Source organism: Pseudopipra pipra, chromosome 3 (genome assembly GCF_036250125.1).
Source record: "Pseudopipra pipra isolate bDixPip1 chromosome 3, bDixPip1.hap1, whole genome shotgun sequence".
Lineage (NCBI taxonomy): Eukaryota > Metazoa > Chordata > Aves > Passeriformes > Pipridae > Pseudopipra > Pseudopipra pipra.
The window spans coordinates 31179214-31194633 of NC_087551.1; the positions used below are offsets into that span (position 1 = coordinate 31179214).

The 15420-nt window shown below is 45.5% G+C and overlaps 1 protein-coding gene and 1 long non-coding RNA gene across 5 annotated transcripts in view; one reads left to right on the forward strand and one right to left on the reverse strand.

Moving 5' to 3' along the window:
- Positions 1 to 3857, reverse strand: part of ZFAND3 (zinc finger AN1-type containing 3) — a 131943-nt gene extending 128086 nt beyond the window's left edge. Inside the window, exon 1 of one of the 2 annotated variants that reach the window (XM_064651087.1) lies at positions 3682 to 3857. In XM_064651087.1, coding sequence (XP_064507157.1) covers positions 3682 to 3752 — 71 coding nt within the window. In that variant the 5' untranslated portion in view covers positions 3753 to 3857. Of the gene's footprint in view, positions 1 to 2416; positions 2521 to 3681 lie in introns of those variants that run through there. The other variant, XM_064651088.1, reaches the window with a different exon arrangement.
- A 350-nt stretch (positions 3858 to 4207) lies between these two features.
- LOC135412367 (uncharacterized) overlaps positions 4208 to 15420 on the forward strand; it is a 94965-nt gene continuing 83752 nt past the window's right edge. For all 3 annotated transcript variants that reach the window (XR_010429614.1, XR_010429615.1, XR_010429612.1), the window contains exon 1: positions 4208 to 4883. This is a non-coding gene — a long non-coding RNA (uncharacterized LOC135412367). The remainder of the gene's footprint in view (positions 4884 to 15420) is intronic.

The following is a 15420-nucleotide window of genomic DNA, read 5'->3' on the forward strand; positions in this document are numbered from 1 at the left end:
CAAGGAATATTTTTGCTTTTATGAACATAACTATTTAACAGCAACAGCCCCAGCCTTCCAATGAACTACACCCAAGTGAAATTTTCATAGAGACCTTTAAAAGCCAAAGGGAAATTGCCAACATGTAGGTCATTAAAGAATCATGCCTCATCTCTAATAAGCAAAAAGGCTTAACTGGAATATAATATGTACAGCAATATTTTAATGTATTTATAAAATCTTCAACTCCAAGTTAATATATGCCATAAAGGTAAACAGGTTTCTGAAATCCGCTGGTCTAAGAAAAAACACAACATTACATGACTGTATGATTCTATGATTCTCTGGTCTGTTAATCGGGAAAATAAGACAGAATTTTTTGCAGATCATAAAAATGAGAATTTAAGCACAGCATAAACTCTAGATGAAGTAACTTAAAAGTTTGCATACTACATCCTTTCCAATATTTTTATACTAAGATTATTCCAATAAAAAGCGAGATAGTTACAACTGACTGAAGTTTAAGACATAAAAACAGGGAGAAATTGGAGCAAAATATTTCCAAACAGTAAGTTGTGTGAATTTTTCATAAATAACATGAATCCTGATGCAGTTTCCCAGTTGAGATTATCTGGGTAACTGAAATTATTTTATAAACATTATCTCAGTACTCTATCTGAACTTTACTTGAGCAGAAATTACAGACTGGACAGTCTAAAATGAAGGGCAAGTCTGCTGGTCTAAGGATGGATTTCATGATCTTCAACAAAAGGTAAGCAAACGTTAGCCGTTGACCTTAAGCAGATGTTTCAGAAGTCCTTAGCAGTCTCACTCAAATCTCTTCTTTCAGCTGTTCATATTTCAGTCTCTTAGATCTTGAAACATCAAGAGTTTAGTAGTTTTCCAGTCTCTAGAGATTCTTGAAACCTACAGGATCTGAATTTCTAATATAAACCCAAGTCTTTCAAAAGAAGAAACCCCCCCAACTTCAATGCGACGGTACATACCAGTCTGCTCCTGTAATCTCTTTGCATGCCACCACTATCAACATGCGCCTCAGAAGCTACTTCTATCCCTGTTCACCAATAGGCAAGCTTTAGCACAAAAACCCACACTTCACTTTCATTTTAATGCTTCTTTCAGTATTTTCCTAATGTTTCCCATCTTTGTGGCTTACTGAAGAAAGCATGTTATCTTACTACAAACAGTCCTGGCTAAGCATCACATAAAATCAACTTTTAAAAAAAGGCATCATCTTTTACGTTTGATAAAATCTAGTCCTTATTGTTTCACCCACAGACACAGAGTTGTTCTGCTGCCTACATGACTTGGGCTCACTCAAGAAGAACTATGAAAAGATTCTCAACCACTGGACCGATGGGGACCAGGAAATATAAAGAAATACTACTCCTCTACATTACTTTATTTACAAATCTAATGGAAACTACTACATTAAATTACAAGTTTCAGAACTCTTCATAGCTTTAAATGTCCTGGCCCTGTTGTTCCAAAACGTGAGTTGACAGACATAAAGATGACATGAAAGTCACAAATAAGACGCTGTCTTAAGACACGTTGCCGGTAATAACCCTAGCTGACAACTAGAGCAGAATTTCAACTTCAGATGAATATCTGAAGTCTTTTTGTTATCATGACTTACTTTCTTCAGAAAGCTGGTATAAAACTGTAACCTCTTAAGAACTCCTGACAATGCAACTTCACGAGAAGGGCATGTCTGCACTGATTTACCAGACGATCTATTCAAGCACTAGCAAGGCCTAGGTAAATAAGGTCATGTAGACACTTGAGTTTCTTCAGGACTGAGAAGTACAACCAACTCTGGAAACTGACAGCACAGTTTGGGGGTTTGTTTGTTTTATTTAAAGTGGAAAAATAGATATGTAGTTTGCCACTGTGTATTGAAATGTACCTGGCAGATACTTAAAGAGACTGAAAAACAGATTATTTATTGTATCAGTGGAAAAAGTGAGAGTTTTTCCACAGTGCTATCTTTCAAAATTATAATTCAAATAAACAACACTGCCTGGATGACATTCTGAAGGGGGGGGAAAAAAGGGGAAGGCAAAAAAATACCATTTGGATATCTCCTTGAGGGAAACATGTTTAAAAAAGAAAAAAATAAATCAGCTTTGAAGGCAATGGGTTTTCTTGAGAGTCTCCTGTCACCATTAAGCAGATCCTTGAACACAAAGCACCAGATTTTTTTCTCATTATCACAACACGTTGAACTAGCCAAGAAGTTCAGCCCAAAGAAAAAGTTCACTTTCAACTTTCTACAACTCTCCCATCAATATCATGTTGCAAAAGTCAGTACACTACATTAGAGATAGCAGAAACTGCTTTCCACTACTTTACAGTAAATATCAGGCCCAAATATGGAGGCCTAACAAAACAAAAATAAACAAAAATAGTTTACCGTATATTTATAATCTGTCTTGCAATATCACTCCCAACAGGGCCATGGCATTTGTTGCAGTTCAGGCTTCCATCATAACTCAAAAATGGGATTTCATTTAAAATCTTGCCACTTCAATAAACCAACCAAATGTACAGTGACATCACTAAATCACTCTTATTGTACCTCTTTTCTCTCAGCCTCCACTTCCCCAGAGTACCTTAAACTGCACAACATAAATCCCAAGAAGGTACAATCATAGACAAGTGTAAATCTCAGGTGGGCCCTCAAAAGTCTATTTAGTCACGTATTCTTTGAATTTTCCATAAATAAGAACATTAGGGACTAACGTTTGTGTGATAGACACAAAAGATACGTTATGATGATATCTGCCAGTATACCATCTGCCATGATATATCTGATTCAAAAAAAAACCCCAAACCACTAATGGAAACACCTTCAACAGACACGACCCCAGAGGTGGTAGTTTAGCAAGGAACTGGTTTACTCCTTTTTTTCACCTTAGCCAAAAAGGAATGACCCCTACTTCCTTCTTCCTAAAAGGGGATCAGCCAACAGCTAACAAGGACCTTATCTATAATGAACCTCCCCTGCTTCATAAGGTGGAGAAAGAAGTATGTTTTTATCCTTAGCCTTTTCCCTTTATTAGCTACGCTGCCCTGAGCGAATTGCAGGGAGAGCTGCCCGTCCCCAGGCGCAGGGCAGGGATGTGTCAGGGACACCCGGCAGAGCAGCCAGGGGCCCGCATTACTCATCTGCGCTGTGAGGAGCCGCAGGCAGGCCCCGGAGCGCAGCCCGCAGCCCCAGAGGAGGGGCGGCCGCTCCAGGAAACCTGCGTGCCTGGGGGAGCGCCCGGGCCTCCCCCGCCGGGCTGCCGGGAAGGCCGCGGTGCCCGGGCGGCGGGGGGGCCGCGGGCGGCCCGGGCACCCCCCCCGCGCCGGGGGACAGCGCAGCCACCGCCCCCCGGGGCACCCGCTGCCTCCGAGACCAGAGCCGCCACCCCGGCCCGGGCCCCCCGGGACGCAGCAGCCACAGGCAGGGGGGGCAGACACCCCTGCTCCGGGGGGGGGACAAGCCCTGCGGCCCGCCCGGCACGGGCGTGCGGCCGCCCCCGCCCCGAGGCGATCTGTGCCCTCGGCCCCCGCCACAGGCCCGAGTGCGGGGCTACGACCGGCCGAGGCCCCCTCCCGCCTCGCCCTCCGCCCGGCCGCCCGCCCCCCTCCGTCCGTCCCTGCCCGCCCAGCCCAGCCCCGGGCCCGGCTCACCCCCAGAAGCCGCAGGGGCAGCGCGGGGGCAGGCTGGGCGCCTTGCTGCGCTCGCTGCCGGCGTCTCCCATGGCGGGGCCGGGGCGCGGGGCGGCGGCGGGCGGGGGGCGCGCGGCTCCCGGCCGGGATTCCAGGCCGGTCAGCTGGAGCCGGGCGGCACCACTGGGGAGGCGGCGGAGGGGAGGGCGCGGGGGGGCCCGGCCGCGCCCTGCCGGCGGGGCGCGCCGGGGAGCGGGGACGCGGCGGCACGGGAACGCGGAGCTCCGTGCGGCGGCGCCGCCCGCCCGCCGGTGCCAGTGACCGGCCCGGTGCCGCAGCGGGGCGCGCCCGCCGTCCCCGGAGAGCCGCTCGGCCCCTGGCGCAACAATGCGTGTCCCCCTCCGGCACCTTGGCTCCCCCCGTCCTGAGCGCGATGGTTTCGTCAAGCCACCGAATCAGCTGGGAGCGGCATGTACCATAGCACATCCCCGGGGGGAGTGGGGTTGAATCGAGTGCGGGAACTAGGTGAGAAGCGAGTTTTGAGGGCGCTCATAAGCTCGAGAATAGGATTCTCTGTGAGGAGGCTTAGGCGGAGCTGAGGTTCGCGGACCTGGAGCCGCCGCCTTGTTTTGCCTCTACCCACACGTTGGGCGCACAGTGGTACAGCCAGGGACGACCGGCGGGGTGCGGGTACCGGTGTTCGCCGCGCATGCGCAGAGAGGCTCCGACGCGGAAGTCGGTGGGAGCGGGTCCCTGGGGGGCCAGGCCGGCACCTGCCGGGGCTCCCAGTCACCGGGAGCTGCTTCGCGCACGGGGATACTGAACGTGTTTCACTGGTCCTGGTCGCTGCCAGCCCAGTGTGCCGGGGTGGGCGGGCTGTGCGCGCTCGGGGTCTCTCCCCGGCAGCCGGGCGGCTCTGAGGGGCTCCGGTGCTGTGCGGGGCGCGGACCGGGACTTGTTCTCCCGGGGCTCCGTTTGGAGGGAGGCCTGGAGGCCCCGAGGGCGACGTTGGGCCTTCTCTTTTCTTGCTTATTCTGTAGATGTGCGTCCCTGCGTTCCCTCAATCCGAAATAAAGCCGTTTAGGTGTGTGACGTGCCCGGGGCTTCCCTCAAACAAACACCACTTGCTGCTCGAGGACGCTGAGCTGAGGGCTGGCTGAAGCCGGGAGAAGGCAGGCCGCTCCGGCTGGCGTGTGTTGGCCCCATTCTGGGGTCTTGAGGAGGTAAGGTATGGCGGGGGGGAGAGAGCACAGCAGGCTCAGTGACTGCTGGCTGCCGCCCTTTGACGGACAGGAAAGGAAAGGGGAATTTCCAGCATCTGGACTTGAGGGCTGAGTAATGGGGATTGTACTTCTGGTACTGGTTAGCCAGTGGTGTTGAGCAAGCTACAGTCCTGCACTCACTGTACCTTGGTTTTGTCTCGGAAGAGGACATATTGCTGCCCCCCCTGCTAGAGTTTGCTTTCTGATCTGAGTGGAAAATGTTGTGTGGAAGAATACCGGTGTGGCAATAAAGAAGGTGGAATATTGATGTATTCCTGACATGTCGTTACCTCTTTTATACTTTGATTTCTGCTTTGCACTTAAAACCAAGGTTATTAAACATTGAAAATAATGAACATGTGTAGCAAAGTCCAGAGTATGTAGATTTTTGTGAACAACTAATTAATTCTGCCAAAGATATTTTGATTTTAATATTAACGTTCTTAAAGAATTTACTATCAAATTAATTCCTGACAGAAGAAAAGTAATAACAAAATACATATACACACACACTTAAAACTTTTTAATGAAAATTTGGAATTTATTTGAAATCATGGGGACAGACTTCCTCTGAAGAGGCTAATTCGTGCCAGATTGCTAATGATCTTGGTTTTATTAAAAACGTAGAGTCTGGGGTTGCCTGACTCCTGGTTGATGCATTAAGTGGGCCCCATTAATGCTTCAGTAGCTCAACCAGTCACTGCTGTTCTTCAGCAGCCACTTTGGATGCTGTAAAGTCACGGAGTGTGAGACTGGAAATGGAACATTATCTGGTCTAACTGCCCGCCCTCTCTAAAGTGTCTGTTGCTCCAGACCACCCTGTGCACCGAAGCACAAGGGCTTCCTTTTGGCACAGCTCTCTGAGGAAAATGCTGAGCTGCTGAGGCAGCAGAGAAGTGAGTACGTGAAAAAAATAGCCCTGGCCTCGTTAACTCAGCCCTTTAAGCCAGTAAGTCAATTGGAAATTGAAATGGTCCCATTCGTGCTGGCTACCTGTGCTACTGCCAGAGGCTGTAAATTCCCCTCAGGTAAGGAGTACATACTGGCTTTTTAAAGATGATTTAGTATGTCTGTATTTGCTATTAAAGTAAGCTCATACTGAGTTAACTTTCAAGTATTGGAAATGTTGTGGAGAAGCATTCTCTCTGCTCAGTACTCTTGTGTCATTGCAAATAAACCTTTCATGATTTTGTAAAGGTATGTTGGGATGATGTCAAAATTCTAGTTTGCCAAGCAGTTCAGATTTTTAAAAACCCTACAGGGGTGTGGTAATTCACTCCAAAGTTAAACACAAGAAAAGCATGAGTTTAGGTATAATATTACTACACAAAGCAAACACATACTAAGCATGATGACAGTGAAGATCCATGAACAACTCTAACTCTGCCTACTACTAATGCCCTAAGGAGAAATAATCTTGAGGTCACACACATATGGTGGACTTGAGGGTTATAGTGCAGTTGAATACTGTGGGACAGAGAGCAGGGAAGCGTGTGTGCTTTGTAATGATGGATTTGGTCTTTTTTTTCTTTTTAAGTATGACTTCTGCAACACTGGTTTTATATATTTGTGGTACTTTCTACATTTTTTAACACAAAATTTAAATTATTGAGGCATCAGTTCAGCATTGTTTCCTGAAAATTTAGTGTGTTAATCTGTACCTGCTTTTCTAAACCCTGTAATGTTTTGATATGTGTCGTGTGTCTTCTAATCATATCCATCCACTTGCAACCACCAGAAGGTGTATTTTTGTGTTGCAATGTGGCAGCAAGGGGAAGTACTGCTGTGCGATGCTTCTTCAGAGGCTGAAAGAGAGAAAACTGGTTCAGCTGATCTAAAATTAACACAATCATGAACAGGGCATCACAGGCTCCATTCAGTGTGTGGGCTCTTCTTCCAACAGACCTTGTCTTGATCCAGGCCTCTGGCCCCCTGAGGAATTTCAGTGATAAGTGACATTTTCTTTTTCTTTTTGCATCCTGAGTCCAAGCCTGGATGCTTTCTCAACTAACGTATAAACATCCACAGACAAACAGATAAACAGCACTTAGGAAGCATATGCAGGGATATGCAGCGTAGTAGCTGGACGAGGCTGGGAATATTCATCCACAGAAAGTCATATGGTCCAGATACAGCAAAGCATGTTTCATCCTTATGGGAAGCAAATATCCATTGTAAACACACATTAGGTGGGGGGAAAAAACCCTTTAGTGATGGGAAGGTAACTTGGAGGAGAGTGACGCCAGGAATAGTGAGCAAAAGTTTGAGTACATAACAACAGGAACAGCTCAGGTCATTTTAGTTCTGAATATCTGAATGCATGAAAGAGATGGGGAAGGTGCTAATTCTTCTTAATGAGACTCTAGTGGCCCTGCAGCTCTTCTGCAGGCATCTTTTTGCAGACAATTCAGAGAATGCAGAGAAAAGCACCCAAAATACAGGCTGCAGACACTGAAATAATTGAAAAATCTAATGTTTACTGTTTGGCAATTTGGGCACAGATACCCATACATTGTTAATCAAAATTATCAACAAAAATAGAAGATATTTGCAAACAGGACACACAGAATTTACTAACAAATATAAAAGGGATGTCTCTAATGGGAGAAATGCTTGGGACATGCAGAAAATGTTCTCGCGGTAAAGTCTGGTTTTAACCTCTCACTGAGATGCTTCTGTCTCATTCTCAGCAGGACCCCACTGAAGGATTAGATGAGGTAATAGACCTCACAGGATCGGAAAGCAAAACTTCACACAATTAAAATACCATTGTTTCTCAAGTGCTCCCTTTTATTTTTATATATATGCTTGAAAATGTTGTACCTGTATATATTCAGAATGTATGGGGGTGGTTTATTTTAGTATAAACATGATTGCCCAACTGAAGTACATGTGGACAACCATAAAGTGGAGCAGGTGGAGAATGTCACAAGTATTGTACGTCTTCCTTCTCATCTCGAGATCTAAATTACCATAAAATGATAAAAGTGACACATGTGATGCCAATCTGTTAGAGAGACTCTTGAACTGATTGAAATAATCACCACTTTTTATTCCTCTCCAGTAGGCAGATATTCTTGGTGAAATCTTTTCTTTTGGAAGTTTATTCTTGTTAAAACCTGTATTGAGGCTGAAAAATAAAATGAGCATGTGGGAAAGGGCAGTGGAGAGGACACATCTGAGCTGTAGCCATAGCATAACAATTACAATGATTCACTAGAGCCCAGGGCATGGGCTACAGACCATGAAGGCATTAACCTGCAGCAAGTCAGCAACACAGATGTGACCCCAGAAAAGGTGACTGAACCACGCCCAAAGACTGACTGAATCAGGACCAAGGCTGCTGGAGGCTTTCAAATGCCTCCTCTTCACTGCATAGCTCATCTCATTTTCTCCATTTGGAAGGCATGTCTTGATTTTTGTATGCACCTGGCATAGCAGGGTGTGATCCAGCTGAATGTCTCAACATTTGCTTATTCATTTAGTTTAAGTTAGGTGTCAGTGCAAGCAGTCTGAAGAGAGAAGTGCCCGCACCTTAGCCTCTGGCTTGGGCCTCAATGAATCCAACTCAGCTTTCTTTGCTGCTTGGAGGAAGTCTCCCGATTAAAGAAGGCAAGCTGAGCTCATCTTGGCTCTCAACATTGCTTGTGTTGACAAAGCAAAAAAAAAAACAAACCATGCATGAATTAACAATTTATGAGTCATGCAAATTAGAAGGTTTTTGTAGCTGTGTCTTTTTGAAACATAAAACTTAAATTTGAAAACTAAAGGGCAAGTTTCAATAGTTCCAGCACAGAATTTGGAATAGGGACCTGGACGTTCTTTTAGTTATTTTAAGTCTCTCTGTGCCTCAGTTTTGTTCTCTCAAATGGAAACAATCTCATGGGCACTCTGGTAAAGGGGAATGTTTATTGGATGGCATTTTTAGAAATGAGAAATTGCTGTTGTTATTATTACTGTGACTAAGAAAGTGCCATTTCTTTGCAATTAATGGCTGGATGGAGGGTCCAAGGTGAAAGAGAAAACTCTTAACACAACCAGTTGCAATTTACATTAATATAACTAACCCAGAGGCAATAATACTTTTATTTATTTCACACATGTATTACTTCACCCTCATGCCCCTTGTGTAATCCAGGGCACTTTGAGAAAAGCACAAATGCAAAAATCGGAGTGCAATTAAACAAACATTCTAGACTAGTCTAAAAATGCCAGATAAAATACTTAAAATAAAAAATCATAACATCAGACGTGATTTAATAAAAGGAGAGAGGATGCCTAGAAAACAAAAGTGGGCAGTGACTCCACACAGTGGGGTGACAGTGACTAGTACTAAAATCACTCACAGGGAAATAAACCTATGGATGTTAAAAGATGTGTAGACGTGGCACTTTAGGGAGATGATTTAGTGGCAGACTTGGCAGTGCTGGGTTGATCATTGGACATGACGATCTTAAAGGTCTTTTCCAACCTAAATGATGCAATGATTCTATGTTCTATATAAGTTGAAACTTTCATTATTATTAGAAACCATGAGACTTATGACTGTGTAATGATGATCAAATTGTGCTAGGCATTTCCTGATGCTGGATAGCAGACTCAGCAAAGACCATTCTTAGCCTTTGAATGCTCTATTTAGCAAATGATCTCCATCCCCTTTTTAAAAAAAAAAAAAAGGTAAGCATTGTTACAGCAATTTTACCAGGAGAAAAGCAGCTTTGGAAAGTGAAACAAGCTGCCTAGGGTCACACAAGAAGGCACCTGCAGATCTAGTAATAGCATTCACATTGCTCAACTCCCAATATAGCAACCAATGCAGAGTCTGTGCCCTCTTGCAGAGCTCATGCCTTGGGTGTTCCTTTAGCAGCTCCCAGGATCTGCTTCCTCTGCCATAGTGTCCGGGTTTGCTAAACAATGGAGTCTCAAATAATTTTTTTCTGCAGCTACTTGGTTTATAAATTACATGGATAAAAAGAAATAAAGGACTATACATGTCCTTCCCTTTGAAAAAGGAGCCTAGGCAAAAAGAATACGGTTAAATGGAAAGGTAGAAGATTAGTGATACTTACATATTTTTCTGTTTTCTTTACCTCGCTTCTCTTCAGCATTTTCATAATGCCTTGCACAAAAGGACCTTGCCTACACGTAGGTCTCCTGGGTCCTACTGCAGCACAGATAAACAAGCATTATAAAACTCTCATCTTGTATAAATATGAAATAGTTCACTCTTCATTGAATTGGAAGGTGCCTGACCCTAGCAATCTGTTTAAATATAAGCTATTTCTGCTCTTTCCTTCACTGCTCTGAAGATGTCAGCCCTGGGGACTCAGCAGCTGAACGTATTTCCTGGCACCTCAATAAGGTTTATCAATTCTCTGACTTCTGACCTGGTGTTTCTGAGCATGGCCGAGATGAGCGGTAATTCCCCCATAAATGCTCCAGTGTCAGGGAGGCTTAATTGCTTGGCGGCATGAGAAAGTGTTTGGTAGTTCAATGACAAAAGGTCTTAGAGAATGTGAAATGGAAGCCAACAGTTCTCCTTTGCTGCCCTGCCTTCTCCCCTCCATAATGTATCCAACATTTGGCTTTCTCAGGGCTGTGGCACCAACGTTAGGAGAGCAAACCCTGATCTTGCTGTTTACAGTATCCGTGTGATCACAGGAAGATCAGAAGTTAGAAGTCATAAGTGCAGCTCGGGTAATTTTGTAAACAGCAGTAGCACCAATTTCTTTTACAGCAAGTAAAAAAAAAAAAGACGTTGCCGCTGGAAATGAAGAGCATACAGAGCAGCTGTTTCAAATTTGTCTGACGCTGTTATAAAACAAGTTTAAAGTGTTAACAGTTGTACCCATGGCACAGTTTCTCCTGCTGTGTGCACACTGACAGCTTTCCTTTATGCCGTACAACTGAGCTACCACATTTGTGCTCAGTTCCCTTGCCTTTTCTCTGAGATGCATTTCCACAGCTGTTGGCTGCAAATGGCTGGGCACATTCCAAGTGGACTTGCAGGCTGGTGGGCAGGAATGCTGTGCAGCCAACCACAGCTGTCATGCCATGCAGCAGCATCTGCTGGGCTGACCAGTGCTGAGGTCATCCTCAAGCCTTCTGCCCCACCCTGTTAAACCTGTGCTGCTTTCTGATCCCAGGCTGAGAGTCACACCTCCAGCTTTCCAGAGAGCCACAAGTGTTTCCCAGTCTGCCGGTCGCATCAAGGTGATGGCAGAATACAAGCAGGAAAGGGTGGAGGAGGTAGTGGCTCTGAGCAGCTTAGTCCGTCCCCAGGCCAAGAGAGCAGCCATTGGCCTTGGACAGATAATGGAGAGGAAGAGAAGGTGAGTTGGTGAGGGGCTGCTGGAGCGTCCTGTCCTGCCTCTTGCAGTGACACACCTGGGGCGGTGTGCTCTGCTTTCCTCTCTCTGGGCTGAAAATGCTGAGATCTGAAGGAGTCTTTCACCCCAAGAGGAGAACTGCAACTCCAGTTTGGATGAGTAGGGGTACATGCCAGAGAGTGAGGAAACAGTGCTCCTTGAAGGTGAGTAAGGAGAATGCTGTGGCTTTGCATTGTCCTTAGAAGCACAGCAGGGGATCTTTGTATCTCCCTCTGTCAAGCTGCAAAGCATTTCACTTTAACAGGCTGCTGCTGAAGCCAAGACTATTCCATTTTGTTTCAGTCAGGCAAGAAATTTGAAGAGAACCTAGACAGCAAAGCAACAGATAAAAAATCAGAGCAGCAAGCTGTGAAAGAATGGTTTGTGGGGAACTGTGAGAGTTAGGACCCAGAATCTGGAAGTGAAGAAGCAGTTAGGGCGATGCTTCCGACAAGATACCAGCCACAGGGAGAAACCTTGGCCCAGCTGTGAGACAGAAATCGAGTGTAATTGAGACAGAAAGTGCAGAGCAGACTGGGTGAGTGAGAAGCTGCAGCACCTGAAGTTCATGACCACAGTCCCCAGTGTGAGCAGCTGTGAATCCATACTTTGCTCCTGCAAACGTCTGTTGATACTACCAGCAGTGCAGAAAGAGGGATGAGCTGTATGGTATGGGGCCACTGCTGGGGGGAGGGGGGATGGATAATATCTCCCCATAGCACAAGAAACAACTATCCTTTTCCTTCCTACAGTAGCAGGAATGGTAAGTCTTGTCTCAAAGTCTTTGGGACTCTCCATCCCAGATTGCATAGCCTGTAACACACACACACCAAGTACACAGGTGGTCCCAGAGTCGCACTCAGCTTTGGGAGGGAGGACTTCTTATGAGCAGGTGAGAGGGAAAGTTGCTGTCAGTGTTTATGTATGGGTGAGGAATGTAAAGATCCTGAACAAGGAGAGGAGATGGAAATAATCTCACTGCAGCTTCTTAACTTCACTCTACTTATCTCTCAGCTCTCCAGCTTCCCAAACCCATCTTTCAGCAGTGAGTCTGGCCTGTATGGGCTACTCATGTGTGTATTTGTAGGACAAATTGAGGATGTGAGTGGAGTAAGAGTCTAGTTAGAAGATCAGTGCAAATACCTACACTCAGGTTTGCAGCTGTGTGCTGGCACAGAAATGAAACAGTGGATGATCATGTGTGTCTAAACCACCCCTATCCTCGTGGGAAAGAGAGGATAAGTCACTATTGGGGTTTGCGTATGGGTTTCAGGAGGATTTCTACATTTTACAGACAACTTTTCAACAGAAGAAAAGGTTATAGGGTACATCTTGAAGGCTGCTGACAGGAGGAGGTGGCACATGGGGACAGGTCAATGGTTAACAGGCTAAAAATACTTCAGTGAAATACCACAGGCAGAAACCTTAGCAATGGAGAAAAGAGTAATAAGAGGATAGGAAAAGGGGAGTTATCAGCCAGCTCTTAGGAAGCAATACGTAAACTGGGAGACTTCTGGCAGGGATCCTCAAACCTTTACTGTCACAATTAGCCTCCTGAAGGTGGTTGGTGTTGCTGGGACTGTCACTTGTGTTGCCTGATGAGTTTACTCATTTCTTTATTAACCCCCCAGCAGAGGTAATCGTGAGAGGTTTAAGGAGACCAAGGGAAAAGCTGGCACAGTGGCTTTGTAATAACGCCTATTTTTGAAACAGTGTGACGGTTCAACACCTTAAAATGGGATCTGGGACGAACTGCTTTGATTTCTTATTCTGTTATTCATAGTCAAGGCTGGATTAAGACCATGTCAGCGTAGGCCTATTTCTAATCAGTTCTCTAGGGAAGAAAGCTTTCTGCTTTCCTGGTGTCAAAGAAAAGCCTGAAAAACCCAATTCAAAAATTTCTACCACCTTTTGAAGACAATTTCTAGACAAGAGCTCTGTGGTGTGAGCTGCCTGTGCTTATTAGCGAAGTACTGTTGTTACCTGCAATTAGTAGGCGGTGCTCTCCTTCAAGTGAGCTCGTTCACTTCTGGGGTCAGAAGGTGACACAAGTTAGGTGTCGATAGCCATTACTCATTCTCAGTGGTGCCTCCTGGGTTTCTAGGATGGGCACATCACCTCCCTACTTCGGGAAGACCACAAATGTGACCCTCTCACTTCTACTCCAGCACTTTCTGGCCATGCGTATTTACTGCAGAGAGGGAGATAGCTGCACTCACACCCAGGGTCTTTCACCTGGCCCTTAGCTGCTCTGAGAAAAAGGGCTGCAGCAACCAGGCAAGGGACCCTGCACTGCTGAAACTGCAAGCTGAGTATCTCTTTTTAAAGAAAAGCAGACTGCATTGCTTTGGTTCCAGAAGTTAAATGCCAAAATCAAAGTGCCTGGGAGCAGGTGGTTTATACATGCTGAGCTGCTACTAGTATGCACATCTGGTGCACTGAAGGCATTGCCACTCTGCTAGCAAAGCCCACTGGATGCAACTCATTTTTACTGCAGCACACTGCATCTGCACAACATCTGCGAGCAGATCAGGAGAGTTCTCCAGCAAGGAGTTCAAAACCTTGCTAGTCTGCACACATGTGTGGACAGCCAGCAAAAGCACTCACTGCACTGTGGCTGGACCAATGTGTCAAAGGGGTAACCAGTGTCCTCAAGATGGACAACTTGGGGTGACCTCTGTAATGAGGGGATGTGATGCTGTGTACAGCTTTTGAGGGCAGAGTAAGATGTTACCCTCCTTTTTATACTTACAAAAGAGTTTAATGTTTTAATAAAAGCTTTAGATACAACTTCCTTATTTTTGCTTCTTTCTGCAGCATGTATATACAGATGCATAACCAAGAATGAAACAGAGAAGCACATCTGGTGTAAAGGACCTGTGACACCAAGCAGTGTTTCACTGCCTGGTCTGCTCTTGTGGTGACAGAGAGTGACAAGGCAGTGAGTAGGGACTTTTGCCTGTTTGAAGGGAATTCATCACCAGCATCACCCACTATCAGGCACTGCACAGAATGTGCTTGGTTGCTGCGGTGGGAGGTTGTACTGTCACAAGTGTTATAGCTTGGGTTTTCACTTAATGGCCTTTTAAATTATGAACCATTCAAGTTTCTGCTGCTGCTGTTCGCCCTGTTCCCTCTATACTCGCCCTATATACTGTGTACGTCCCCTTGCTCCTCTCTCCCTGTCCCTCTCCTCCTCCTGGTACTCCGGCATATGAACAAAGCCTGTCTTTGCACCTTGTTCCCTCTGAGTTTGCTTGCATCCCTCTCCTTGCATCACGAATCTCTTGCTGAAAGGTCAGAATGGCTTCCTTAGCCAGGCTGAGGTGACAAGTCCTATCAAAACAGTGAAAGGGCATGTTATTTCTTTGTGTAGAGAAAGAAAGAAAACCCTATTATAAGTCCTACAGTACATGTGGCCACAAGTTAGTATTTCTGCTTACTAAGCATGCCTATATTTAATTGCTTAGCCTGTTTAAAAATATTAGTAGCCCAGTTACCAGTGGCAGCCACACCTATGCTATTGTCATGGTTTCAAGTGGTTTCATTGAACAAACCTAGGAAAAATGGTAAGGGGAGTAGAGTAGCTTGAAATGTTAAGGCAATCAGATGTAGTGTCCATTGCCATGGCTGTTCTGCTGCTTCTCCAGCCTAGGGAAGCCTTGGAAGGGTGATATTTTCCTGTGGATCCCTGAACAAGAGAGTGGATAACTTTCCTTGGGCTTTTGATAGAAAAACATCTACTTCTTCAGAGAGGAGATTTCAGTGCCTGTTGACTGATCATCATATGAATTAATAGGGAGAGCTAGCTAACAGCTGTTGGACATTTATCCTACTTATATATATCAGAGCTTCCATCAAGTTTCTCCTCTGTTTAAAAAAAAAAAGGTAACCATGCAGTCAGGAATAACTGGGGTGAACATCCAGGTAATGTTGAAGAAGATGGTGACAAAATTATCTCTTCTCCAGCTTCCTGCATTATTCCCAAACAGCAGGCTATGAACAAGTAACCTCTGGGGACTAGTATTCCTGTTAATGTTTTCATTCAGTATAGCCTTGGGGCTTGTAAAGGCCTGTATGGGACAATGTTATACCACTAGTATTGGCACATCTGTCTAACAGTGCACTGA